The sequence below is a fragment of the Cervus canadensis genome, chromosome 3 (genome assembly GCF_019320065.1).
Source record: "Cervus canadensis isolate Bull #8, Minnesota chromosome 3, ASM1932006v1, whole genome shotgun sequence".
Lineage (NCBI taxonomy): Eukaryota > Metazoa > Chordata > Mammalia > Artiodactyla > Cervidae > Cervus > Cervus canadensis.
In genome coordinates, this window is record NC_057388.1 from 76,200,209 (window position 1) to 76,226,676 (window position 26,468).

The 26,468-nt window shown below is 37.8% G+C and overlaps 1 protein-coding gene across 4 annotated transcripts in view; it reads right to left on the reverse strand.

Moving 5' to 3' along the window:
• SUGCT (succinyl-CoA:glutarate-CoA transferase) overlaps positions 1–26,468 on the reverse strand; it is a 742,548-nt gene that overhangs the window by 446,466 nt on the left and 269,614 nt on the right. For all 4 annotated transcript variants that reach the window (XR_006268585.1, XM_043463531.1, XM_043463532.1 and 1 more), the window contains exons 10-11: positions 23,128–23,199; positions 12,991–13,088 (exon numbers count right to left, since the gene is read on the reverse strand). Coding sequence is in view for 3 of the 4 variants with exons in the window: in XM_043463531.1 (XP_043319466.1) it covers positions 12,991–13,088; positions 23,128–23,199 (170 nt within the window). In the remaining variant the exon portion in view is untranslated. The remainder of the gene's footprint in view (positions 1–12,990; positions 13,089–23,127; positions 23,200–26,468) is intronic.

The following is a 26,468-nucleotide window of genomic DNA, read 5'->3' on the forward strand; positions in this document are numbered from 1 at the left end:
ATGATTATGTTTCTCACAATTTCTGTTTTTAACAGTTCTAAATGTCTATATTTTAGAACATATTTCTGTATTTTAATGTGTTTAAAAATAGCTTGGAACCACCAATTACTCTTATTTTCCAAATACAGTATATTATCAGTGACCACCAAAAAGGGCCAATCCCAGAGCCACAAAGATCCAGGCCAGCATTCTGATTTTCCTTTTTTGTTTCCCTTCATTAAATTGAACAGAGTACTGAGACTTAAATAAACTCAGACATTCCAATGTCTGGATTTTTCTTTTTCCAAAGTTAGCAAATGAGAAAAGAAAAACAATTCACAATAGAGGGAAGGAAAATCATTAAGAAAAATGCAAATTTATATAAACTTAAAGATTAAAAGTTTGTGTGTGTGTGTGTGCGCCTGGTGGGGGGGTGCAGAATGTTCTCTGAGTTTCTTTTCCTAGCCAAGATTATTCTAAACACAAAATTCCTAGTTATAAAAAAGAGAAACGGTTGCCCTGTGACTACTATGGAAAAGGCATTGATAATCAGGAGATTCCAATTTGAGTCTCACCAGTAAGCTGTGTGATATTGGGAAAAACATATTAAACTAGAACTAAGGTAGGTCTAGTCTGGCTTTGGAAGCAGTGAGCAGCTTGCCAAAACTACCATGGATTGTCCAGGTGAAGATGGCCAGGAGCAGCTGGTCACTAGGGAATGTTCCAGGATGCTGGACAGCTGGTGGAAATCAGAGCTCAGCAGGCATGTCAGCTGTCAGCATTGGGAGAGAGGTGGAGTCAGCTCTTCCTAGAAACATCAGTTGGTGTAAGATCAAAGGACCAAGGAAGGCCTATGCTGCAAAGCTGAAGCTAAGAAAAGATAAGCATAGGACCCAAGTGGGGGGCAAAGTTATTGCAGAACAGAACTCAGTCTGAGCCAAAGGCAGGCAGGAAATTGGGCAGGGCAGGAATGAGTCTGGGAGTCTGAGTGTCAGGAGACCGAGTCAAACTCCAGATTCTCTATCCAATTCAAAAGTCAAGAGCAAAAGAAGGTCAGCCAACAAAGTCTGGAGAGCTGTGCCTACATCCTTCTAAAAGGAAAGCCTTTCAAGCTTTGTGGAATCTCCCACCAGATTTCAAGGGGTCTCTGGTCATGATGCTGTTAAATTCCAAGTTCTTACACATAGGAAGGGGTTAAGTTCTATGATATTCCAAGTTCTATCCAGCTCTCCAAGTGTTTAGGACTCTAACATTCTATAAATCTAAAAATATACATTAAGTTCCAGTGGAGAGATGAGGGTATTAAATGTTTTATCCAGGGAAACAGAGTTTACTGGACGCCCTCCCTCCATCATCATCCACACCACCCCCCCGACCCCTGCACATACAAATAAATATCCCACCCCTACCACCTAATTCTTTCTACTAAAAGGCAGTGTGGAATGGTTTATAGCCCTTCTGGAAAAAAGGAGGAGGAAAGTAGGAGTGGGATGACATTCCATTCCACCCTGACTCACTTAAAGGCATCATTTGATTCTCAGTCACAAAGAATTCTCTTAACAGGGTGGAAAGAGCCCTGGTCACGAGGAGCTTGTTTGGAGTTGCAGTGGGTCCTTTTGCATTCTGTAAGCCAAAAGGATGCATTCCAGGACTGGGTTTCTTTCATTCTTTCTCCCTCCAGGCTGATTTTATAGTAACAACACATAGCCACTTACATCTATCTCCAAATAACCAACATTCAGAAATGTACCACATAAAATATAGACATTTTACAAGGGACCATCTATTAGCTGATAATGGCAGAGCTGCCATGGAATGCATAAGAAAACAAATGTGACCCTCAGCAAACGTCAGATCCATTTATCCAAATCAGCCCTCTGCAGTGCATGCCAGATAAACCTTCAATGATACAATTTGAAGCTTTATGCAAGGTTGGGGGGGGAGGAGGTTACAATAAACTAAATATGTAGGTTGAAGATATATATAAATCACATAAAATTCAGCCTCATAAGATACTAATAGACGTCAGGGAGGGGGGAAAGGCTGGCAGAAGAGATTTTAAAGTGGGATCACATGGAAAAGAGAATATTAGACCAACATAAAAGTTTCCGTGGGAGAAAACAATAAGTTTCTCTATGTTACATTAAAAACATGTAGACATGGGAGAGTCAATGATTGCCAGGTTTAGAAAGCGGAGGAATTAATCAGGGTTAAAAGAGACTTTCAGAGCCTCCCAGCCCTGGCAAAAGTGTCAGTGAGGAAACTTAATCTCTGAGGTCCCCGACTGCTCTCAGCCTTCATTCTGCTTTTCACCCACCTTAGGCAGCCAGGGCTTTGGTGAATTCTCCACTTTTCTCATATTAAAATCTAGTCTGAAGAAAAGGCCTGGGAAATTTTATTTACGCTAAGGAATAAGACTTCATGCTTAAACTCCTCCTGTGCTGTTTGAAGCTTCAGAGTGAACCAAATTTTAAGTCCCTCAAATCTATAATTGTAGAATTTCTGAAACCAGCAAACTATGTGTAAGGAACAGTTATATTCCATGGAATAGAGGTTCCTTCCAGCTCTTCTAAATTATATCATGTAGGCAGCCACTAATAAAACCCTATCCTGTTCAGTGAAGCCTTCCTGCAAAAAGGTAAAACCCACCTAGAAAGATGATGCATGATATCTACCCATTATTTAATAGTAAAAGAGTCCAAATTGTGAAAGACAGGATAAGGACAGGAAGATGGAGCCATGGAAGGCAGGCAGGAGGGAGGACTGAAATGGGGATTTTAAGACAGGGGTAGGGGAAGAGGGAAGAGATAAAAATATGTGATGGTTTTATTTTTTTACTAGAAATTAAAATTAAGGATACTTGAGCTCCCCTGGTGGCTCAGACAGTAAAGAATCTGCCTGCAATGCGGGGACCTGGGTCGGATCCCTGGGTTGGGAAGATCCCCTGGAGAAGGGCGTGGCAACTCACTCCAATATTCTTGCCTGCAGGATTCCCATGGATAGAGAAGCCTGGGGGGCTACAGTCCATGGGGGTAGCAAAGAGTCAGACATGACTGAGCAGCTAAGCACGAGCACAATAGATGTTATTTAACAGAAGGTAAAGTCAACAGCTTTCAGGAAGGCCAGAGATACCCATTAAAACTTTGAAAACTTAACCGTAAAAATGACAAAGGAAAACTCAAGGATACATTTTATTTCAGAGTTCAAAGCCCCTGACTGAAGCTCTTCACAGAGGCTGTTAACACAGCATAGCAACTCAGAAACACACTAAAGTGTTTCGTTCTTTATGAAGGTACAGCCACAAATGCATGGAATAATTTAAGTGGGATGTTCACAACTTCCAAATTCATTGCCTACACTGAAAAACAGTATTTCTAGAAAGGGAATAGTATATGAGCAACTAAGGCCCACTTTGGGTTAGAGAAAAAGAAAAAACAAAGCATTATTAAGATCATTGTACAAAATTAAATGTATTCCTGAATCTTGTGAGCTATTTTTAATTTTTTAAAATTGAACAGAAATAATTTATTTAGCTGCAATGGGGTTATACAGGCCAAGTAGAATGTTATGCTTTATTTCTGCTAAAATTAAATCAAATCAGTACAGTAACACTAGTTATATCATCCTAATCAGAATCTGATTGGCAGTTAAAAGAAACTTTATTAAATAAAAATTGTGAAAGGTAATTCATATAATAATTACAGTTTGGAAGAGAAAAATCTCTCAAAACATGGCATCTATGAATAACAAAAAAGATATAGGAAGACTCTGATGGCAAAAAAATTAGGATTTTATGATTCTTGAGAATTGAGATTCTCCTACAATACACTGAACACTGTCATATGCCAAGGGCCGTGCTGGCAGCTTTCATGACTGTTCTGTTTTTTAACTCTCACCATGGTTTTTCCAGTGGTCATGTATGGATGTGAGAGTTGGACTATAAAGAAAGCTGAGCACCGAAGAATTGATGCTTTTGAACTGTGGCATTGGAGAAGACTCTTGAGAGTCCCTTGGACTGCAAGGAGATCCAACCAGTCCATCCTAAAGGAGATCAGTCTTGGGTGTTCATTGGAAGGACTGATGCTGAAGCTGAAACTTCAGTACTTTGGCCACCTCATGCGAAGAGCTGACTCATTTGAAAAGACCCTGATGCTGGGAAAGATTGAAGGCGGGAGGAGAAGGGGACGACAGAGGATGAAATGGTTGGATGCCATCACTGACTCAATGGACATAGGTTTCGGTAGACTCCAGGAGTTGGTGATGGACAGACAGGCCTGGCGTGCTGCAGTTCATGGGGCCTCAAAGAGTCGGACACGACTGAACGACTGAACTGAACTGAACTGAACTGAACTGAATGATGTAGGTATTGTTAGACACACTGTATGCAAGAGAACCTGAGGCTCAGAGCAATCAGAGGATTCGCTCCAGTCCACAGAGTTAGTGGAAGACTCTGGTTTTCAGGCCTTTTGACATTCTGTGATCATAACACAGGCCTCCTAGATGCGTTTAGAAAAAGTTGTCATTTCTAGCTACCACTGCTCTCCTCTTTTTACTTTACCTGACAGTGGGTCTTTTTCCTTTAGCCGGTGTGCCAAATTTGGATGACTTTGCCTGTCCCTTATTAATTCATGTGTTCACTAACTCAAAGAACACCTAGTATCAGGAACCTAAATGTGCACTAGAAATAAAATATTTTAAAACGACATAGTTTCTTATGATGTGTCAATGTAGGTGAATCAGTTATAACAAATGTACCATCTGGTGAGGAATGTCGATAGTGGAGAGGCCGGGGGGAGGCAGGAAACAGGAGAGCAGAGGGTATGTGGGAACTCTTTGTGCCTCCCTCTCGGTTTTGCTACAACCTAAAGCTGCTCTAAAAAAAAAATCTTTGAAAATCAAAGCTAGTCTCTGCCTTAAGAAATTTACTGTCTTGTCAAGGAGGAGGATGAATGACAGGTGAGTGTAATAGATGCTTTCACATAGCAACATAGGAGGAGCCACTTAAAACAGTCAAATGACAGGAAAAGCTCCCAAAATTTGTGCTTATTTTAAAGGACAAAGAAACTTCATCATTTTAGTGAAAAGAAATGAGTATATGCGAAGACACAGCAGATTAAAAGACCAGGCTAAATTATAAGATGGTTCTAAGGCAAAAGTGGGAGATGCAATTACATATGTTAAGATAAATAGTTTAAACTATCCTTAAAGCTGTGGGGACTCCATGAAAGATCTAGTCAGGGCAGTGAAATGACCAAATTTGCCTAATGGAGCCAAGATGTCAGGTTTTAAAAATTAACATTATAGTCAGACATCTTTGAAGTCACAAGCCTTCCATCAACAACCCCCAAAATGTTCCAGGTTCAACTCTCCAATATTCTGAACAAGTCTATTAAAATTGACCTGACATCAAATTTAAAGAGATGAAGCTCTTTGATAAGTTCTGGATTCAGTTCAACAAATATTTGTTTAGTACTTCTGTTTAGAAGGTTCTGAATGAAGGCGTTTAATTTCACAATATATTAATATAGAAAAGTCTAAAAATAAGTAGATATTCAGTTACTTAACTTAAAACTCAGATCATTCTAAACCAAAAATAATGATTTTACTGAAGGAATTGCCACAGTACTTTAAAAATAAAAGGTAATTTATCTGACACTGCCATTTTATTTATGACAACCTAGTACAACCAACATTTTAGGAGTGCCTTCACCAGGACTGTACTGATATACACTTCCTTAATATGTGTGGCATTTTTCAAAAAGCAATTTAAAAGTTGTTATCAGTTTTTTTCCAAGCTACTTTCTTTTCTTCTCCTATGATTACTTTTTTTCTCTGTAAAAAATTACACTCAGTTTGATATTGCCTCTTTTGAACTATTTTTTTTCTTTACCTGCCTATTACTATTTGTCCTTTAAGACTAATTTCAGGTGACACCGCCTACAGGAAGCCTTCCCTGACTTGCCCAAATTGAGGGAACCGCCCCTTCTCTGAGCTCCTAGCACCCTGGGTGTATGTGCACAGTGGGACTTCACACACACTACTTAGTTCATTGCTTTATTTGTTTGTTTTCCTACTTAGACCAAGAGCCCACCACTTCTATCATCTCTGCATCTACAGGACAAGGGCATATAGTCAGTGGCCACTAGAAATGAAGAGAGGAAGGGGGAGGAATAAAGGGAATTGTATTTCTATTTTCCCCTTCATTTCTCCTTTCCTTCCTCTTCATTTCATGCCTTCCTACTGTTTCTCCCCAGCTCCTAATACATCATCTTAATCTTGTCTTCTTAGCATCAATACACATCGTGATTGTCAGTCTCTCCTACAAGGTCTGAACTATTGCAAAAATGCTGGTACTGCATGTAGGTGGCACAGGAGAGGAGTTTGTTGCTCCTTAGCTTTGCAAAGAAGGGGCTTGTTGTAACAGGCCCTGGATGAGTCTCCATTATATCTTCTCTTCCCTATTTTAGCTGGGGACTGACTTTTAACATGCTTTAGCTTCATCTCGTTTTTGGTCTTAGCAGCTGGGTAAATAGACTTTCTGCAACACCCTGGATAAAATGGCAAGCTCAAGGGGAAAGCCTTCCACCTTTAAATTAAAAAAAAAAAAAGAAGTGCTCATGGCGACAGTTGGGGAATAGTAACACCTGAGAGCACTTGAGGGGGATTGTGTGTGTGCTGGCTGTGGAAAACCCAGCTGATGACAAAAACATGCAGCTGCTTTCCTGAATGGGCCGGACCACGCTCAGAGAGTAGCGTCAAACTGAATTTAGCAAGAATAACAGAAAAGTGAGGTAAGTGACTGACATTTCTGGTAGGCACTTTCTAAAGAATTTATAAATTTCAGAGAACTCAAAGAGAATTACCAGATTCTAAAACATTTAAGTGAATGCTTGCCATAGGCAGGAAAGTTACTTTGGGAAATTACTCAGGAAATTAATTGAAACTTGGTAAAAATGCTTTGGATGGAAGATTTTGAAACCCAAGAGGGAAACTTCATGTGTATTTAGGAGAGCAGGGTTTGTAAAAATCCATAAATGCTTTTGTTTCCACTTTTGGATATCAAGTTAGATGAAAGGGGTAAGAAGTTTCTTGTTTTTTTCTTTTTTTAATAAATACTGAGTCCATCATAGTACAGTTTTTTTAAGTTGCCTAAAATGCAAATTCACTCTAACAAATCCTCTACATTTTTATATATTTTGAAGATTTTCTAAAACAAAATACAGGCAGAAAAAAGTGTCTATGAGCATCAAGGGAAAGTTTTATGACATAATATTTAATAGCAGACTAGAAAAAGCATGGCATATTTACATGGCAATGTAGCTAATGTTACCAAAAAAAAATGCTCTTCTATAGAAATGATAGGAAAAGCGTGTGCAATATAACATGCTCCAAAAAAAGGACAATGAATAATTCAGTTCAGTTCAGTTGCTCAGTCGTGTCTGACTCTCAGCAACCCCATGAACTGCAGCACACCAGGCCTCTCTCTCCATCACCAACATACAGAGTCTACCCAAACACATGTCCATTGATTCGGTGATGCCATCCAACCATCTCATCCTCTGTCCCCTTCTCCTCCAGCCCTCAATCTTTCCCAGCATCAGGGTCTTTTCAAATGAGTCAGCTCTTTGCATCAAGTGGCCAAAGTACTGGAGTTTCAGCTTCAACATCAGTCCCTCCAACGAACACCCAGGACTGATCTCCTTTAGGATGGACTGGTTGGATCTCCTTGCAGTCCAAGGGACTCTCAAGAGTCTTCTCCAATAGCACAGTTCAAAAGCATCAATTCTTCGGTGCTCAGCTTTCTTTATAGTCCAACTCTCACATCCATACATGACTGCTGGAAAAACCATACCCTTGACTAGATGGACCTTTGTTGGCAAAGTAATGTCTATGCTTTTTAATATGCTGTCTAGGTTGGTCATAACTTTCCTTCCAAGGTGTAAACATCTTTTAATTTCATGGCTGCAGTCACATCTGCAGTGATTTTGGAGCCCAGAAAAATAAAGTCAGCCCTTTTTCCCACTATTTCTCCATCTATTTGCCGTGAAGTGATGGGACCGGATGCCATGATCTTAGTTTTCTGAATGTTGAGCTTTAAGCCAACTTTTTCACTCTCCTCTTTCACTTTCAAGAGGCTCTTTAGTTCTTCTTCATTTTCTGCCATAAGGGTGGTGTCATCTGCATATCTGAGGTTATTGATATTTCTCCCAGCAATCTTCATTCCAGCTTGTACTTCCTCCAGCCCAGCATTTCTCATGATGTACTCTGCATATAAGTTAAATAAGCAGGGTGACAATATACAGCCTTGACGTACTCCTTTTCCTATTTGGAACCAGTCTGTTGTTCCATGTCCAGTTCTAACTATTGCTTTCTGACCTGCATACAGGTTTCTCAAGAGACAGGTCAGGTGGTCTGGTGTGTCCATCTCTTTCAGAATTTTCCACAGTTTGTTGGGATCCACACAGCCAAAGGCTTTGGCATAGTCAATAAAGCAGAAATAGATGTTTTTCTGGAACTCTCTTGCTCTTTTGATGATCCAGTGGATGTTGGCAATTTGACCTCTGGTTCCTCTGCCTTTTCTGAAACCAGCTTGAACATCTGGAAGTTCACAGTTCACGTATTGCTGAAGCCTTTCTTGGAGAATTTTAAGAATTACTTTACTAGCATGTGAGATGAGTGCAATTGTGCGGTAGTTTGAGCATTCTTTGGCATTGCCTTTCTTAGGGACTGGAATGAAAACTGACCTTTTCCAATCCTGTGGCCACTGCTGAGTTTTCCAAATTTGCGGGCATATAGAGTGCAGCACTTTCACAGCATCATCTTTCAGGATTTGAAATAGCTCAACTGGAATTCCATCACCTCCACTAGCTTTGTTCATAGAGATGCTTCCTAAGGCCCACTTGACTTTACATTCCAGGATGTCTGGCTGTAGGTGAGTGATCACACCATCATGATTATCTGGGTCGTGAAGATCTTTTTTGTACAGTTCTTCTGTACAAAATTAACAATTATATAAAAAAATAAATAATTAACAATTAATAATTAATAGCCTGTAGCTGCATTACTTTTATGAAGCAAAATTTACAAAAAGCTTATATGAAAAATATGAATAACTAACTTCTGAGGCATATCAAAACAAGTGTTTTTATGGAAGAGGCCCTACAAGTCTTATAGAAAGTCTGCAAGGTTTATTTTAATGAAAACCCAGGAATATAGGAATTTTTATGTTGGTTTTTTAATGTCATTTTCCTAGGGCTCAAAACAGTCACTGGCACATAGTAGATAGTCAATAAACGGACTAAATAGATGAGTAAGAGAATGAACAATGGAGAAGCATGTTCCGCTGAAACTCCTGAGTCCCTCAAGTCTCTTCATGTGATGAGAATGCTTACCGACTCTAAATTGTTCAAAAATTTTGAACTCTCCCAGCTAGAGTATTCCCTTCAAGACATCTCTTCAGGATCAGGAAAATAGGTGAAGGTGGTGAAAAGGTACAAACTTCCAGTTACAAGATAAATAACTCCTGAGGATATAATACACAGTGTGGTGACTTTGGGCTTCCCTGGTGGCTCAGCGGTAAAGAATCTACCTGTAATGCAGGAGACGTGGGTTCTGTCCCTGGATCAGGAAGATTCCCCAGGGAAGGAAATGGCAACCCACTCCAGTATACTTTGCACGGAAATTCCATGGACAGAGAAGCCTGATGGGCTACAGTTCATGGGGCCACAAAGAGTCAGATGTGACTTAGCTACTAAACAACAACAACAATGGTGACTATAGGTAATAATACTGGATTGTATTTGATGGTTGCTAAGAGAGCAGATCTTAAAAGTTCTCATCACGAGGGTAAAAAAAGATTTGTAACTCTGATATGATAGATGTTAACCAAAACTTATTATGGTCATCATTTCAGAATATATACACATATCAAACTAGTATCAGTATGCCTTAAACTAATACAACATTATATATCAATTATATCTCAATAAAATTGGGCAGAAAAAAAAGATCTATCATCAGTTTAGACAGAAAATAAAAGTTGTTGATAAGCTATCTCATTTTATGGTCAAATACTTTCCTTTGTTTCTCAAGTTTAAGGAACTCCTTTATCATAAAGTCTATTGGAACTTTTACAGCATGATGGTCCTGCCATCCCCCGCCCCCACTCTCTCTCTCTGAACTCACTTCTCTATACTATTCTTTACAGTGAGAAAAGGTGGAAAGGAAAGGTCATGTCAGATTGTGGAAGGCCATAATGTCAAACTAAAATAGCCAGATTTAATCCTCTAATTAATATAGAGCCACTAATATTTTGAATATTAGAAAAACATAAAATCATGAAAATGAGATATTTTTCACAGAGACTTCTGAAAGCCAGGGCTTCCCTGGTGACTCAGCTGGTAAAGAATCTGACTGCAACACAGTAGATTCAAGCCCTGCGTCACGAAGATCCCATGGAGGAAAAAATGGCAATCCACTCCAGTATTCTCGCCTGGAGAATTCCATGGACAGAGGAGCCCGGCAGGCTATAGTCCATGGGGTTGCAAAGAGTTGGACATGACTGAGCGACCAACACATACTTATGAAATCCCAGTAATTAATGGTACTAATGAATCCATGGATATTTGTTCAGAAAAACAAATGAAAAGGTTATCAAAGGGACTAAACCAATATGCTAATCTTCCCTGGTCATTACTATTTGATCCACCATGGAGAAGACGAGACTTGAGAAGAGACTGAAGAACTGCATCCCACAAAGTACCACCAAAATACATCCATACAATTAAAGAGAGCAGGGACTCTGGCCCCCAGCAACCAAGGGCCTTGTAGTAGTAGTCTGTGTTTTAACGGCAGGTTGTATGATGATGGGACCTCCTCGATCAAGTTTCCTCTCTTAAGACTACTCTTTAGCCTCTTCTTTACAAGTTTGGTTCCTAAAGTCTGAATAAAGACACAAGAACCTACGGGATCTAAAATGCTGAAACTCCCACTTCTGGGTATACAAGAGTAGGAAGAAGAAGGTGTCAGGTTATTTAATTTACCCCAAAGAGAGAAATTAGAAATTAAACTGTTACAGATGTTAAAAGTCTGTACAGAGCAGAATTCTATAACAGAATTTAGCAAAGAAATTAAGTTTTAGGACATAGGAAACCAATAAGTTTGTAGTTCTTAAAGTTATAAAAGGGCTGACAATTCAGAAACAAGAGGATACTTGCATCTGCCTAGGTTTTGTATTTTTCTTGGGTTCACTCTTCTCACAGCATGGATATGATTTATTTAGACTATCAAAGAGCTTTTGATAAGGTTCTCACAAGTGTCTATTATTGAAACTTGGTAACCGTTGTGTGAAAGGAAAAAGTCATATTAACGAATTAAAAACTGCATGAGAGGCAAAGAGGCAAAAAGCAGAGCTAAATGGCTGATTCTCATTGGGTGAAAGGTTAATGACTGAGGGCTCTCTGGCTTTGCAGTAGAATCTGAGTTTTATTTAACTAATGACCAAATAAGGGGAGCCCAATTCTCATTCCCCTCTTCTGTGCATATCAGTCCCATACACAGAGGCCTCATTGATTGAAGGAAGAGATACCGGCAGTGTAGAGAAGTGCTTAAAATCCAGGAAAGACCAAGTAGGTAATAAATGCTGACTCATGTAGAAATCCCCAGATAAGGGAACAGAAATAAATGTAACATTAGAAGTTTTTTTCTAAGAAGTTTTGTTTGTGTGTTTGTTTTAGTATTTTTTTATGTGGACTATTCAAGTCTTTATTGAATTTGTTACAGTGTTGCTTCTACTTTATGTTTTAGTTTTTTGACCACAAGGCATGTGGGATCTTAGTTCCCTGACCAGGAATTGAACCTGCTCTCCCTGCATTGGAAGGTGAAGTCTTAATCACTGGATTGCCAGGCAAGTCCCCTTGTTTGTCTTTCTTTTTTTAAAGTAGGTCCTGGTTGATTATCTATTTTAAATAACTTACACTCCATTTAGTTATTACAAAGTATTGGCTATATTCCCCATGTTGTTCAATACATCCGTGTAGCCTATCTTGTACTCAATAGGCTATACCTCCCAGTCTCCAACTCCTATACTGCCCCTCCCTCACATCCTCAGTGGTAATAATTAGTTTGTTCTAAATATATGTGAGCCTAAGAGGTTTGATATGTCCATGCTACATGGAAACACAAGGGCCTTTTTCAAAAGACAAGACATGGTTATTTGAACAAAAGTTCTTAGTTTACTGTTGTGATGAGAGCAAACATTCCATACTGAAGAACAGTACATATGGGTATTTAGTCCTACAAAAACCACATTCTATTCCTTTAGATTGAGAAGTTTAGATGTAAACAAAAGTAAAACTGATAGGAAAAAGTATGAATTATTAACTTTTTCTGGGGCAAACTTGAAACACTGGTATAGGTTTTAACAAAAGCATAACCTGACATGAATGAAATAATTTAGAAATCAAATACTCTGATTAGCATTAATCCTTTATGAGCCATAACTCGATCTGCCATTTCTAAAACATCATCATGACAAACTACACACAGAAGAGGCTCAGAAAAGCCAACAAACTCTTGACTAAACCTCCCTTGTCTCAGTTTCCTTATCTGTAAAGTAAGAATGATAGAACTTCTCTCACAGGATTATTATAAGGTTTAAATGAGCTTATATATGAGAGCATTTCATACAGTAAAGGTAAAAAATGATGTTGAATTATTACTGTTCCTATTTATGATCAACTAAAGCCAAACACATACCATAGAGAAGCAACTTTATTCAAGTTATTTTGACTCTTATTTATATCATTGTTATGATACAGTACTTTATAAGACATGTGAAATGCTTTCAGACAAAGTAAAACATAGCTTTAAAACATATTTCCACTAACCAATTCTGTGAAATGAAAGATACTTTTAAGTTAATCTAAATAAGCTGAAGAGAACACCAAAAAATACCAGATAAATGCTAGTAACATATTAATTCTTAAATGTACAGAGTAGAGCCAAGCTTACCGTGTTGATAATATTTTAATAAGTTCTTTTCTATTCTGTACCCGAAGGTGGTTAGTTCTGTACTTGGAATCATTGATCAGTTCAGGCAAATTCAAGATCTAAAAGGGAAAAATAATTTTAAAGTGTAACCCACAAAATTTTTGTGTACCTGCCTCTGGATACTAGAGTTCAGGGCCTACCACTCCATCCCCAAGACCATTCCTTGCTAGGCTTTACACCTCTTAACATGGATATATTTATAGGGGAGGATCATGCAACTAGGATGGGTCATACTGGTGACTGAGTTTGTCATCTTTAAGAAGTTTTTAACTACATTTAAACAGGTATCTACATATAGGAACACAGGAAAAGTTCTCAGACCCCCATAATATCTTGTACCTATTTATGAGAGATAGGAAAGGAGTTATTAGATTCTCACAGTAAGTCTTGTCTAGAGGAAACTGGGCTATGGGTACAAAATTGGGTAAAACAGACCCAATTCCAAGAACAAATATCATAAGTGCATGTCTGCACTTACATCAAGCCTATAATCAACATATATCTTTTAGGTACATTCCCTTATTTGTTCCACATGTAAATAAAATAATATTATCTGTCCCAGTAGTCCTATCCAGGATGTTGTACAAGGTGCTAAAATCAAGGGGAGGCAAGCACACTGACCTCAAATGCTCGCCATTAAAACAATGTCAAATTAAAAGATATTCTTCCTATAGAATTGTCACTATTTTTCTTTAATATGACTCCCTGAAGGAATAACAAATAGAAATGCTTTTATATACTTCCTCTTTTGCTCCTCCTCAATAAAGGGAAAATCTATCTTGTAAGTCCCAGTGGACATCTTGCAATTTTAACAAGACCATAATGAAAGTACCAAGTGGATTTGGAATGGAAAAGAAGTTTTAAAAAGAATGTGTGGAGGCAGTGTTTGGCAGTTGTGTTGGAAAGTCCAAAGGAGCATTTATGGGCTGGAGCAGGCCATGTGGCCTACAGAAAGTTTCACTACCTCTATTAATGTATTTGGTTTAAATATAAACACTTAATGGTTTCATTTGTTTCCCACAGTTTAAATAAAATCAAGTCATTAATCATCTTACAAAGGAGAGAGAAGTGAAGAAGATTCCCTGAAGGTAAGAGAACATCTCAACAGTACAATTTCTCTTTCACAAGTTCCACTTATTCATTTCCTTGAGGAATAATAAAGACAGCATTACTCTCCTGGATTTTAAAAAGTGACGCTACATACAGTGCCCTTTCTAAAAATCTCCCTGTCACCACACCTGATCCCAGAATTGGCCTCAAGGCTTATCCAGGAATTGAGCCCCACCCTCTTCTGCTAAGACTGAATAAGTCATTTCAAGAAAAAGCAAGTGTCTTCACTAGCCCTCATGTTAAATTTATAAATGTGTTCTCACTCAGAATATACTGTAAGTGTCATAAAAAAAAACTATTCAGTGTTTGCCCTCAATGGTAACCGGGATGCATTCATGTATCCTTCTTAAAATTTGACTTATTAGACTTCCTTTCTCTTTGATAGTTGATGTTAAATAGTGGGTAAAGTAATGATCCTTCTGTCCCACTTTGCTAGCATTCAGAACTTTCTAGAGAGACTGCTTCAAGTGCTGCAGTCATAACTGTGCTTTAGGAGCTTGAAATAGAATGCTGCCTGGGACAAAATGAAACAATGCAAGTGAAAGTACTTGACCCAGTAGCATTAAATAAATGTGAACTACTCCAAGTAGGTACTGTTTCTCCCCAAAGAAATAATAAAACGTGTTTGTTCAAAAAAAGAAGGATGGGGGCTTTCCTGGTGGTCCAGTGGTTAAAGTTCTGTGCTTCCAAGGCAGGGGCTGTGGGTTCAATCCCTGTTTGGGGAACTAACATTCCACATGCCACATGTATGAGCAAAAATAAATAAATATTTTTTTAAATCCAATTAAAAAAATATTTTTGAAAAGAAGGATGGGAAAAAGGGGGGAAGGTAGGGGAAGTTATCTACTTAACTTTGGTTTCTCAAAGATATTCCCATTAGATATAGAATTCTGCATTGACAGCTCTTTCCTTTCAGCTCTTTAAACATTCTGTGCAACTTCTCTCTAGGTTCTGACAAGAAATCTTGTCAAGACAAGAAATCTGACAAGAGTTTCTGACAAGAAATCTGCAATTACTCGAGTCACGTTCCCCCAAAGGTAATAGGTCAGTTTCTCTAGGTGCTTTCAAATGTTTCTTTAGTTTTCAGCAGTAATATTTTTATGTGCTTAGGCATGGATTTATGTGGATTTATCTTATTTGGGACTTGCTGAAATTATTAAATCTGTAGGTTTCTATCATTCACTAAATTTGGGAAGTTTCCATCCATTATTTTTTCAACTGTTTTTTCAGTATGTTTTTTTCTTCTCTCCTCCTGGGACTACAATGACATAAATGTTAGACTTTTTTGTTATTGTCCCACAGGTCCTGGATATGTGTTCTTTCTTTCCTTTTGGGGAAGGAACTTTTTTCCTCTATGTTATTCAGACTGAATAATTTCTATTGAGTTGACCAGAAAGTTTGTTCAGGTTTCCATTAAATGGTATGGAAAAACCCAAATGAACTTTTTGGTCAACCCAATATTTATCCATCTTTAAGTCCCTTGACTGTCTCCTCTGTTACCTCCATTGTGTTACTGCGCTCATTTAATGAGGTGTTTCTTCCTGTATTTGGTGGTTGTATTTTTCAGTTCTAAAATATCTGCTTGGTTCTTCTTCTTATCTTCCATTTCTGTGCCAGACATTTCTACTTTTCTAAATATTTATTTCAATAGTGTCTGCAATGCTTATTGGAGTATTTTTATAAATGGTGTTTCAAAATTTTCATGAATGCCTTCCCACATCTGTGTTATCTTGGAACTGCCATTGTCTTTTCTCATTCAGGTTCTGGATCTTCATAGTCTGAGTAATCGGGAGTTGTATCCTGGATATGTTGAACATTATATTACAAGCCTCTGGGTCTTGTTTAAATCCTAAAGAAAACATTTGCTTTATTGTTTTTAGCAAGAAATTCTCCTGGTTAGATCCAGACCACAAGTCCCAACTTAGCTTCTACTTGCTTTGGTTCTAGTGTTGGTTCAGTTTTCAAAGCCTTTGCGGGCTTTTGAATCAGTCCCGCCTGTGACCCACCAAAGGCTCATACTGCCATCTGAGAAGCTGTCTATTTGTTAACCCAGTTCTCAGCATCCCTGGTGTACTGATTAGGATCAGATCAACGCACATGCAACTCAGCAGTGAGCACAGGAGCTCACAAGCAACTTCACAGATCACTTTCTAAAGCTCTTCCACCTTGGCAACCTCTTTCCAGTTCCCCAGGGCTTCCCTCTAGTTACCCGACTTCTCAGCATAGTTCCAGGGCAGAGGTCAATCAGTGGGAGGACAGAGGAAAAATGCATCAAGGATTCACCCCTCTCTTTTGGAATCACAGCCCAGCAATAAGTAGGAAAGGTCCCCTTCCTCAGAGTTCTGGCTCCTGCTCATCTGCTGCTGCCACTACAGGACTGCTTGGAGGCTGGGGTGTGAGGAAATGAGGAAGAGGGAAAAACTGTCTCCCTGACAATAGAGCTCACTTTCATGCTTGTCGCACCAGGAAGAAGGGCATCTCCAGGAAGTCAGCTCTGTCCCCCATTCCCACATCCAGATTTCAGGCTGTGTTCACGTAAAGGAATAATCAGAGGGGAAAACTGGTAACCTACTGCCAGTTTAGAGCTATTGTAAACTTCTGGTGTTCTTTACTAAGTTTCTTGCTACTGATTACTTTTCAAAGTCCTCCTATAGATATTGGATGCATTCTGTACAGGTTTTCTCACTGTGTCAAGTGAAGAAGACAGGGAGAAACGTGCTAACTCCATTTTACCCACAACCAGAATCTGCATACTAATTAGGTCATACTAGAAAGGTCATTTATTAAGTTCATACTTTGAGCAAGGGACTGTACTGTCTGACTTACCAAATCTCTTCCAGAACCCCAAAAGTTATATATTAGTACAGTTATATGTCATAATCTTCATTTCATCACGAGGACACAGATGCTTAGCAAAAATGACCTTGCCAGAGATCACCTGACTGGCTTCAAGACTCATAGAATGCCCTAGAATTATAATATCCTCAGACCACCTGCTAAAAAATCAACTATAGTGCTTATTAAAATTCAAGTTTCCTGCACCCCACCTCACATACTTTGTCAAAATCTTTGGGGAAGGGGCTCAAGGAGATTTCCTATGCATGCAAAAGTTGAGAACCAATGATTATTGCCTCCAATAAAAGAAACCTTCAGTCTCTGTGACTTTTAAAAGGATGTCAGTGTATTTCAAATAGGAATACCCATTAGTGTTGGCATCAATCAGCTTAAAATAGCTTACATATGCTCACATTCCCTGCTCTTCTGTATCACGTTAAGGGACATAAAATAGGATTTGTTATGAGCCAAGGTTCACTTTATATACAGGAAATTTTCTGAACCCCAAGCCCCTAAACCCAAGGCTCTTACTCCCCTCTAATCCCTGACAATAACAGCATTCTAATAGGACCCTCCCCAAGGAGTATTAACCAACCAGTATATCAAATTCTCTTTTCAAAAGAGATCCAGCATAAGTAAATTCTACTCATTCATTGCAAACAATACTGCCACATTTCTCCCCAGGAGGTAGAGCTGCCCTATCTTTCATGATGAACCTTACTTGGCAAAAGAATAATTTTGATAGGGATCAAAATTGTCATCACATTTGGATCCTCATATTCTATAAGGCCAGACTGAATTATAACACCCTCAGTAATAAAAATAGTTGAATTAAAAAAAAAAAAACTTAGAAAAACTCATTCAGTATAAATGGGATGGGGGAGAATCTTGAATCAAATAAAGAAAGGTGATTTTTTTTTTCCCCTTAACAGAAAAGGTTTTTAGGACAAGTTTACATGTAAGGATATAATTATGAAGGTGAAAAAGTCAATCAGATTGCAATGTTTGCTCAAGATCCCTAGTAAATGATGTAGATAACATTAAAATGCCATACATATAAAACTTTTCTTCTGAGGATCTCAAAGAGTTTTATAGATACTGCCTTAATGGCTCATAACAGGGATTATCATTCCTACTCACATATGGTAAAAACAAGGTCAAGTATGCCATTCTCCAAGGCCCTCTCTGCTATTCTCTTTTTTAAAAAATGTGTCATAACACACCATAACAATAAGTCATATTTTAGTACTAAAACTTATGGTAAATATTCTGCTTTGAAATAAAAATCTTCTTCCAAAAAAAAGTTCTTATGGATATTTATGAGGAAGTTCAAAAGTTTCAAACTGATCAGCAGTAATGAATCAAAAATAAAAAGAATTCAGTGCAGTTATTTTCAACAGTGAAAAATATGTCAACCAGTAATTTCTACCCCCTCCCCATCCTGATTCTGGAAAGAGAAAACTCCAAAACATATGGCCCAGGAAAAAAATCTGTCCTCGTTTATAGTGATGAACTGGCTTTTACATCTCTGCAGCCAGAGTACGCAAATGACTTCACAGGCAACAGCTTCCGTATGTTTTATATTTTTAACATTGACCGTTCATAACAAAGGTTCTTTGATCCCAGATCAAATGTTTGAATCAATTTTCTCTACACTTACTCAGAGTCACCATTATAAAAGCTCTCCTCTTTCCCACCTCCAACCCTTCCTGCAATAGGAACTATCTCCATTTGTCACCTTCTCTGTGATACTTCCCACCACTTTGCTGTGGTTTTTAGCCGTGCTCGTTAACCTCTCATATGAAAGAGGCACAGTAATAAATAATTTTTGTACATAATAAGTTAACTGCAATAAATAAGACTCCTCTAAGGAATTCACAGCCATCCTTAATAAAGCTAAAAGCTCACCAGTAGTATGGTTAGTACAAAAAAAAAAAAAAATCTTTCCCAACCAGAAAAAAAAATCAACAGGTAAGGCCTTTCCCTACATGTAAGAAAAATTAAAATTTACATATATATATATATGTATATATATATATATTTTTTTAAACTAGATTATTGCCTGGGATTAGAACTCTAAAAAATGAACTGAAAACTAAAGCCTTAAATAAAAACAAAAAACCAGAGATTGGATAAATAGTAAAAACATCAAATAAAAACATTATCTAAGCAATGCTAAAAATTGAGAATATTTTCAACTTTACTGATTCCAAGACCTTTATCTACATCTATGTAGGAGCAACATTTTTAACATGACAATTGCTAAAAAGTTAAAACATCAATTTTGTAGAAAGGTACTTATTAAACAAAGGCTACTTTGAAGAAAAAATTTTCTAGTGGTAAATACATTGATAGTAGATCAATTATATTCGGGGCTAATTAGATCTTTTGGGGATTAAAACAGAAAAAGAGAGAAAAAAATCCTGGTATTAAAAAGTCCTTTTCCCTTCCATATCCTAGCTATCATAAATAATGCTGCAATGAACACAGGAGTGCATGTATCTTTTCAAGTTAGTGTTGTCATTTTCTTCAGATATATACCTATAAGTGAAATTGCTGGATCATGTGGTAGTTCTATTTTTAAATATTTTCCATAGGGGCGACACCAATTTACAATCCCGTCCACAGTGCACAAGGATTCCCTTTTCTCCACATCCTCACCAACATTTGTTTTTTCCTGTTGTTTTTTTTTTTTTTTTTATGATAGCCATTCTGGACAAGCGTGAGGTAAGATCCCGTGGTTTTAACTGGCATTTCCCTGATGAGTTGACACTGAGAATCTTTTTTTTTTTTTTTTAACTTACCACTACTGGTTTATTACAAAGGCCAAATGGAAGAGATGCACAGAGGTAGGAGAGTGCAGAGCTTCCATGCTCCACCACCCTCCCACCACCTTGATGTCTTCACCAGAAGCTCTCTGAATCTTACAGTTCAAGGGTTTACACAGAGCTCAGTCTCCAGTCCTCTCCCCTCTTACTGGAGGTTGGTAGGTGGGGCTGAAAGTTCCAATCCTCTGATCAGTTGGTCTATCTGGTGACCAACCCATCCTGAGGCTATCTAGGGGCCCCATCCTAAGTTACCTCAGCAGAATGTGAGGTTACCTCAGATGTGATTGAAAGGGGCTTACTATGAAAAACAAGGGACACTTTGAAAACTCCGGAATATTTTAGGAATTCTGTGTAAGGAACTGGGGACAACAGCTAAACATATTTTTGTATTTTACCACTTCATAGAAGTAGGAAGAAAAAAGAAAAACCCACTTTTATCCTGGCATACATGCAAGCATGCTCGGTTGTGTTCAACTCTTTGCGGCCCCATGGACTGTAGCCCACCAGGCTGCTCTGTCCATGGAATTTTCCAGGCAAGAATACTAGAGTGGTTGCCATTTCCTACTCCAGAGGATCTTTCCAACCCAGGGATCAAACCCTGTCTCCTGCACTGGCAGGTGGACCCTTTACCACTAAGCCATATAGTCTGTATTAGCACTATGGAATACTTCTAGGCTTTTTTGTGAATTTTGAGTACTATGTTTATATTAGTATTGCAAACATTTTATGTTAATATTTATATTGAAAAATCTTATCACTATTGCATTACGAGTATCACTCAGATCTCATCTTAAGGTTATTTCTTCAAAAGAGACTTTCCCCTGACAATCCAGTCACTATTTTAACAAAGTAGTCTATTTTAATTCTCTGCATGACATTTAACCATGGATCATTTTGGAGTTTTATTTATTGTCTCTCTCCCACTGAGCATCTTTACATGTACCTATTAGCCATCTCTATGTCTTTGGAAAATGGTCTATTCAGAACTTCTGCCCATTTTTTAATTGGATTGTGTGATATTTTTTCCTATTGAGTTATATAAATTCTTACCTATTTTGGATATTAGCCTCTTATCACATATATGATTTACAAATATTTTCTCCCATTCAGTAGGTTGCATTTTCATTTCATTAATGATTTCCCTTGCTGTTCAGACTCTTTATGTTGATAGAGTTCCACTTGTTTAATTTTGCTTTTGTTGCCTTTGCTTGGTTTCACTGGTCTTTTCTATTGTCTTCTTACTCTATTTCTACTCTGCTTTTGTTCTTCCCTTCCTTTTACAAATTTTGAGCTTTGCTTATTCTTTTTCTAATTCCTTGAGCTGTAAATATAGGTTGTTACTTCAAGTTTTTTCTTTTTTCTTGATGTAGTCATTTATCACTATGAACTTCCTCTTAGAATTGCTTTTGCTGCACTCTATAAGTTTTGGCATGTTGTATTTCCATTTTCATTTGTCTCAAGGTATTTTTTATAATTTGGGGTATTTATTTTGGGCTTCCCAGGTGGCATTAGTGGTAAAGAACCTGCCTGCCAATGCAGGAGATGCAAGAGACATGCATTCAATTCCTGGGTCGGGAAGATCCCCTGCAGGAGGAAATGGCAACCCACTCCAGTATTCTTGGAGAATCCCATGAACAGAGGAGCCTGGCAGGCTACAGTCCACAGGATCACCAAGAGTTGGACACGACTGAAGTGTCTTAGCATGTATTTATTTTTGGCTGTGCCGGGCCTTTGTTGCTGCATGAGCTTTTATCTAGCTGTGGTGAGTGGGGGCTACTCTCCAGTTGCAGAGTGCAGGCTTCTCATCACAGGGGCTTCTCTGCTGCAGGGCATGGGCTCTAGGGCATGCAGGCTTCGGTGGCTGCTGCACGTGAGCTCAGTAGTTGTGGCTCCTGGGCTCTAAAGCACAGCTCAACAGTTATGACACACAGGCTTAGTTGCTCCACAGCATGTGGGATCTTCCTGGATCAGGGATTGAACTGTGTCTCCTGCATTGGAAGGCAGATTCTTTACCACTGAGCCACCAAGGAAGCCCTCAAGGTATTTTTTGTTCTTTTTTTATTTCTTCATTGATTCCAGTCATTTTTATAGTAGCATGTTGTTTAATCTCCACATATCTGTGATTTTCCAGGTGTCTTCTTGTAATTGGTTTCTAGTTTCATAATATTGTGATCAGAAGAGATACCTAATATGATCTCAATATTTTTAAATGTATTAAGACTTGTTTTGTAACCTAACATATGATTTATTCTGGAGTATGTTCCATGGGCAATTGAGAAAGAATGTGTATTCTATTGCTTTTAGATAGACTGTTCTCTATAAATCTGTTTAGTCATCTGGTCTAATTTAAGACCAGTGTTTCCTTATTGATTATCTGTCTGGATGATCTGTCCATTGAGGTAAGCAGAGTAGTAAAGTCCCCGACTACTACTGTTTTGCTGTCTGGTTCTCCCTTTAGGTCTGTAAATATTTGCTTTATATATTTAGGTGTTCCCATGTTGGCCTGGAGAATTCCATGGACTGTATAGTCCATGGGGTTGCAAAGAGTTGGACACAACTGAGAGACTTTCACTTTCACTTTTTTCATGTTGGGTGCATAAGTATACAAATATTACATTCTCTTGTTGGATTGATCCTTTTATCAGTACGCCATGCCCTTCTTTGTCTCTTATCACAGTTTTTGTTTTAAAGTCTCTTTTGTTGGATGTAAGTATTGCTACCACAGCTTTGTTCTGGCTTCTATTTGTATTAAATATTTTTTTTACATCCCTCCACTTTCAGTCTGTGTGTGTCCTTATACCTGAAGTGAGACTCTTCCAGGCCTTGTGTTTTTAGTCTTAGTCCATGTCTTTTGATGGTAAACTTAGTCCACTTACATTTAAAGTAATTATTGATAAGTATGTACTTATTGCTATTTTGTTAATTGTTTTCCGGTTGTTTCCTAGTTCTTCTGTTCCTTTCTTCTCAGAAAAAAAAAAAATCCTGGTGTTAAAAAACCCTTTTCAATGACTTTTTTTTCCCTTTTTGTTTGGACTGGTAGACAGGTTAGGTTTTAATATAATTTAAACTACTATGATTCGTCACTTAAAAACAGTCATATACTTCAATTTTATGAAAAAAAAAAAAAAGTGTTAAGTTGGACTCTGTCCATAACATTGTAAGCATAAAATAGGCACGCTTTAAGGTGCTAACACAGGGAGTCTTGAGTTTAGCATAGATTTAGCAACACTCCTCCAGGCAAAATTGAATTTTCCTGGCTTTGTGCAAAATGAATTGTTGTATATATTATCTACCCATTCCAAATAGTCCAAATATTACAGATTACCTTGCACACAGCTGCAAACTGTTGGTTATTTCCTGCTCCAACTACAAGATATCCATCCTTGGTTTTAAAAGCCTAAAATAAATAAATACATACATAAATATATAATTTTATATAGCTTTAATTACTCAAATTTATATATAAACCTTGTTCTAAAGTTAATAATCTTAATTAATTCAATATCAACTAATTAGTATATTTTTCTGTTATATTTGGATAGCTGTTATTTGAGGTTCTCAAAGCACTTCCTGTCTCATCAACCAAGTGTTATAACATTGGAGGAGGGAGGAAAAATGAGTAACTTAGAATAGTAAGGAAAATACTGGAGGTTTATTATAATTAATAATATTAAATTCTATATTCATTATAGTTTGGATTAATGTTAGATATTCCCAGTTTTGTGTTTTATTTCCAATTTTTCGTGTAGGGCAAAGAGAATGACATAGCACCCTGTTTTCTACAAAGTCTAAGAAGAATAGAAGGGAAAAAGGAAGGAAATGAGGGAAAGGAGAAGAAAAGAAAGGAGAGTGGGTGGAAGGAAGATGGGTAATGGAGCTGTAGTTTGTCTTAAAAAATCTCAGATACAAACTTTTGGGTAATTTTCACTTTCTAGTAAGTGAAAAATGACATATCTAGATCACTAGACCCCATGTGGCTTTATGTACCTGAGAAAGTCTCTTCCTTTTAAGAGACATGTTCATTTGGGAAGCCAGATGTATGTAAATACTTGATATTTCTCATAGTCCAAGCCCCTCTGAAGTACTTATCAGAACTCAGTTCTACACACTGGATCACAGTGATGGTCAGGGGAACCAAACTTTACCCTCAGAAGGCCTTATTCCCATTTTCTTTGAGTAAATGAGTTTCTTTAGTTTCCTCTCTCTCTATGTAAAAATTGTTCTGCACCTTCACCTACTTTTTATTCACTTACACCCACCTCTGAGAAAGATACCATCTGTCTTTCCTGTCAGGGCTTATTCCTAGGCTAATGACCTTAGTACTACCTGTACTCACTCACATCCTTCAGAACCCTACTCAATCATCTTTTATGTCTTCATTTCCACTGGATCTTTTTCTTATGCCTACATAGAAGCTCATGCTAATACTAAAAATATTAGAAACAAAATAAAATTTGTACCAGTCCTGACATACCTCTCAAGCTTTCTTGAAATTGTTCCCTTCCTCCATCTCTAAATAATATAAAAATGCTACTTCTTCACCAACCACCACATTGAATGGCCTTTGTCATCAGGATTCCTATCCTATCACTGAAACAATTCTTTCTTTACACCTCTGTATTAGTTGGTACCATCCCCTCCTTCAGGAAACTCTCATCTCTAGGCTCTGTCTGCATTCATCTCTAATCTCTCTGATGTTTTTCACATGCCCCCTTTACAAGATCACCTTCTAAACCTCAGAATTACTTAAGCATCATCATTACTTAAGTATCTGTATTACTTGTTTCTTACAGTGGCCACTAGCCACATGTAAGTATTAAATTTAAATAAACTAAAATTAAATCATCCAGTCACAAAAGAATACAAATTGTGATTCCACTTATAGGAAATGACCAAAATCAGCAAATCCATGGAGACTAGAAATATTAGTGGCTGTCTGGGGCTGAAGAAGTTTGGGAAATATGGAAAGTGACTATACAAGTACCAGCTTTCTTATTGGGGCAATGAAAATATTCTAAAATTGATTATGGTAAAGGCTCTACAACTCTATGAATGTACTAAAAACCACTAAATTGTACAGTTTCAGTGGTGAATTATAGTGTATGTATATTATGTATCAATAAAGCTGTTTTTAGAAGAATTAATAGTTCACTTCTACCAGTATTCTAGCTACACGTCAAGCATTCAATAGCCACATGTGGCTAGTGGCTACTATGGGAGACAGTCCAGATAGAGAACATTTCTATCATCACAGAAAGTTCTGTTGCACAGTATAAGTAGACTGGAGTTGGCAGACTGTATTTTTTTTTCTTTTATTCTTCCTACTTCATGGTATCTGAAGAATATGAGGCAATTAATAAAAGGTTATAAAATGTTAATAAGTCACTCAAATGATTGCTTCCATATAATAGGGTTGTGGCTAAAAGGGATCTCAGAACACTATAATCGAGTTTTTTTCCTGTTTACATTTTTGCTTGATTTGTAAATCAATGCCACCAAGATATTACATGAACTATTTTAAATGTTTATATTCCCTTATCCACCAAGCAAAAGCAAAATTAGTGCCATACCTAATGCATTAGTGTTTCTTAAACTACAGAAAGGAAGTCTGCAACAGAGCTATGAGTGGGGGACAAGGATTTTGAGCAGAGATGACTCAACAAACCATTCATAATTATGAAGTTATACAGGTTGTTTGCGGAAAAGTGAGTTGGGAAGTAGATAAGTAATATGAAGTAACAATGTGTGTTAACAAGTATAATGGGAAGTAAGGTTTTCAAAATTTTGGATCAGTGACATGTTCAAGTTTATATATTGGACAGGGTTCATTTTCTTTCAATTAATAAAGAAATGGCTGTTTCTTCCTTAATTCTGAACCATAACATGAAATATATTTTTACCAATACATATATTTTAAATTTTAAGTAGTGATAACTAGTTAATAATCACTGGAAAGTAAATACCAAGTAACAGCTCAGCTGTGTACGCATGCTTGCCTGCTATATCTCTTCAGTCATGTCCAACTCTTCGCAGCACCATGGACTGTAGCCTTCCAGGCTCCTCTACCCATGGGATTCTCCAGACAAGAATACTGGAGTATTCTGGAATAGGTTGCTGTGCCCTCCTCCAGGGGATCTTCCCAACCCAGGGATCAAACCCACGTTTCATGTCTCCCTCATTGGCAGGTGGGTTCTTTAGCACTAACACCACCTGGGAAGCCCTAGCAGCTTAGCCACCAGGATATAATTAGACTAAGGCTCAGCAAGTAGATTTATTAGGATGAAGATTGGGAAATGAGTACATCAAGGCTGTACCTTGCGAACCTGCTTATTTAACTTCGAACATCATGTGAAATCCCAGGCTGGCTAAATCACAAGCTGGAATCAAGACTGCCAGGAGAAACATCAACAACCTCAGATATGCAGATGATACCACTCTAAAGACAAAAAGAGAAAAGGAACCAAAGAGCCTTTTGATGAGGATGAAAGAAGAGAGTAAAAAAGCTGGCTTATAATTCAAAATCCTAAGATCATGGCATCTGGTCCATCACTTCATGGCAAATAGATGGGGTAAAGTGGAAACAGTGAAAAATTTTACTTTCTTGGGCTCCAAAACCACTGCATATGGTAACTGCAGTCATGAAATTTAAAAAATGCTTGCTCCTTA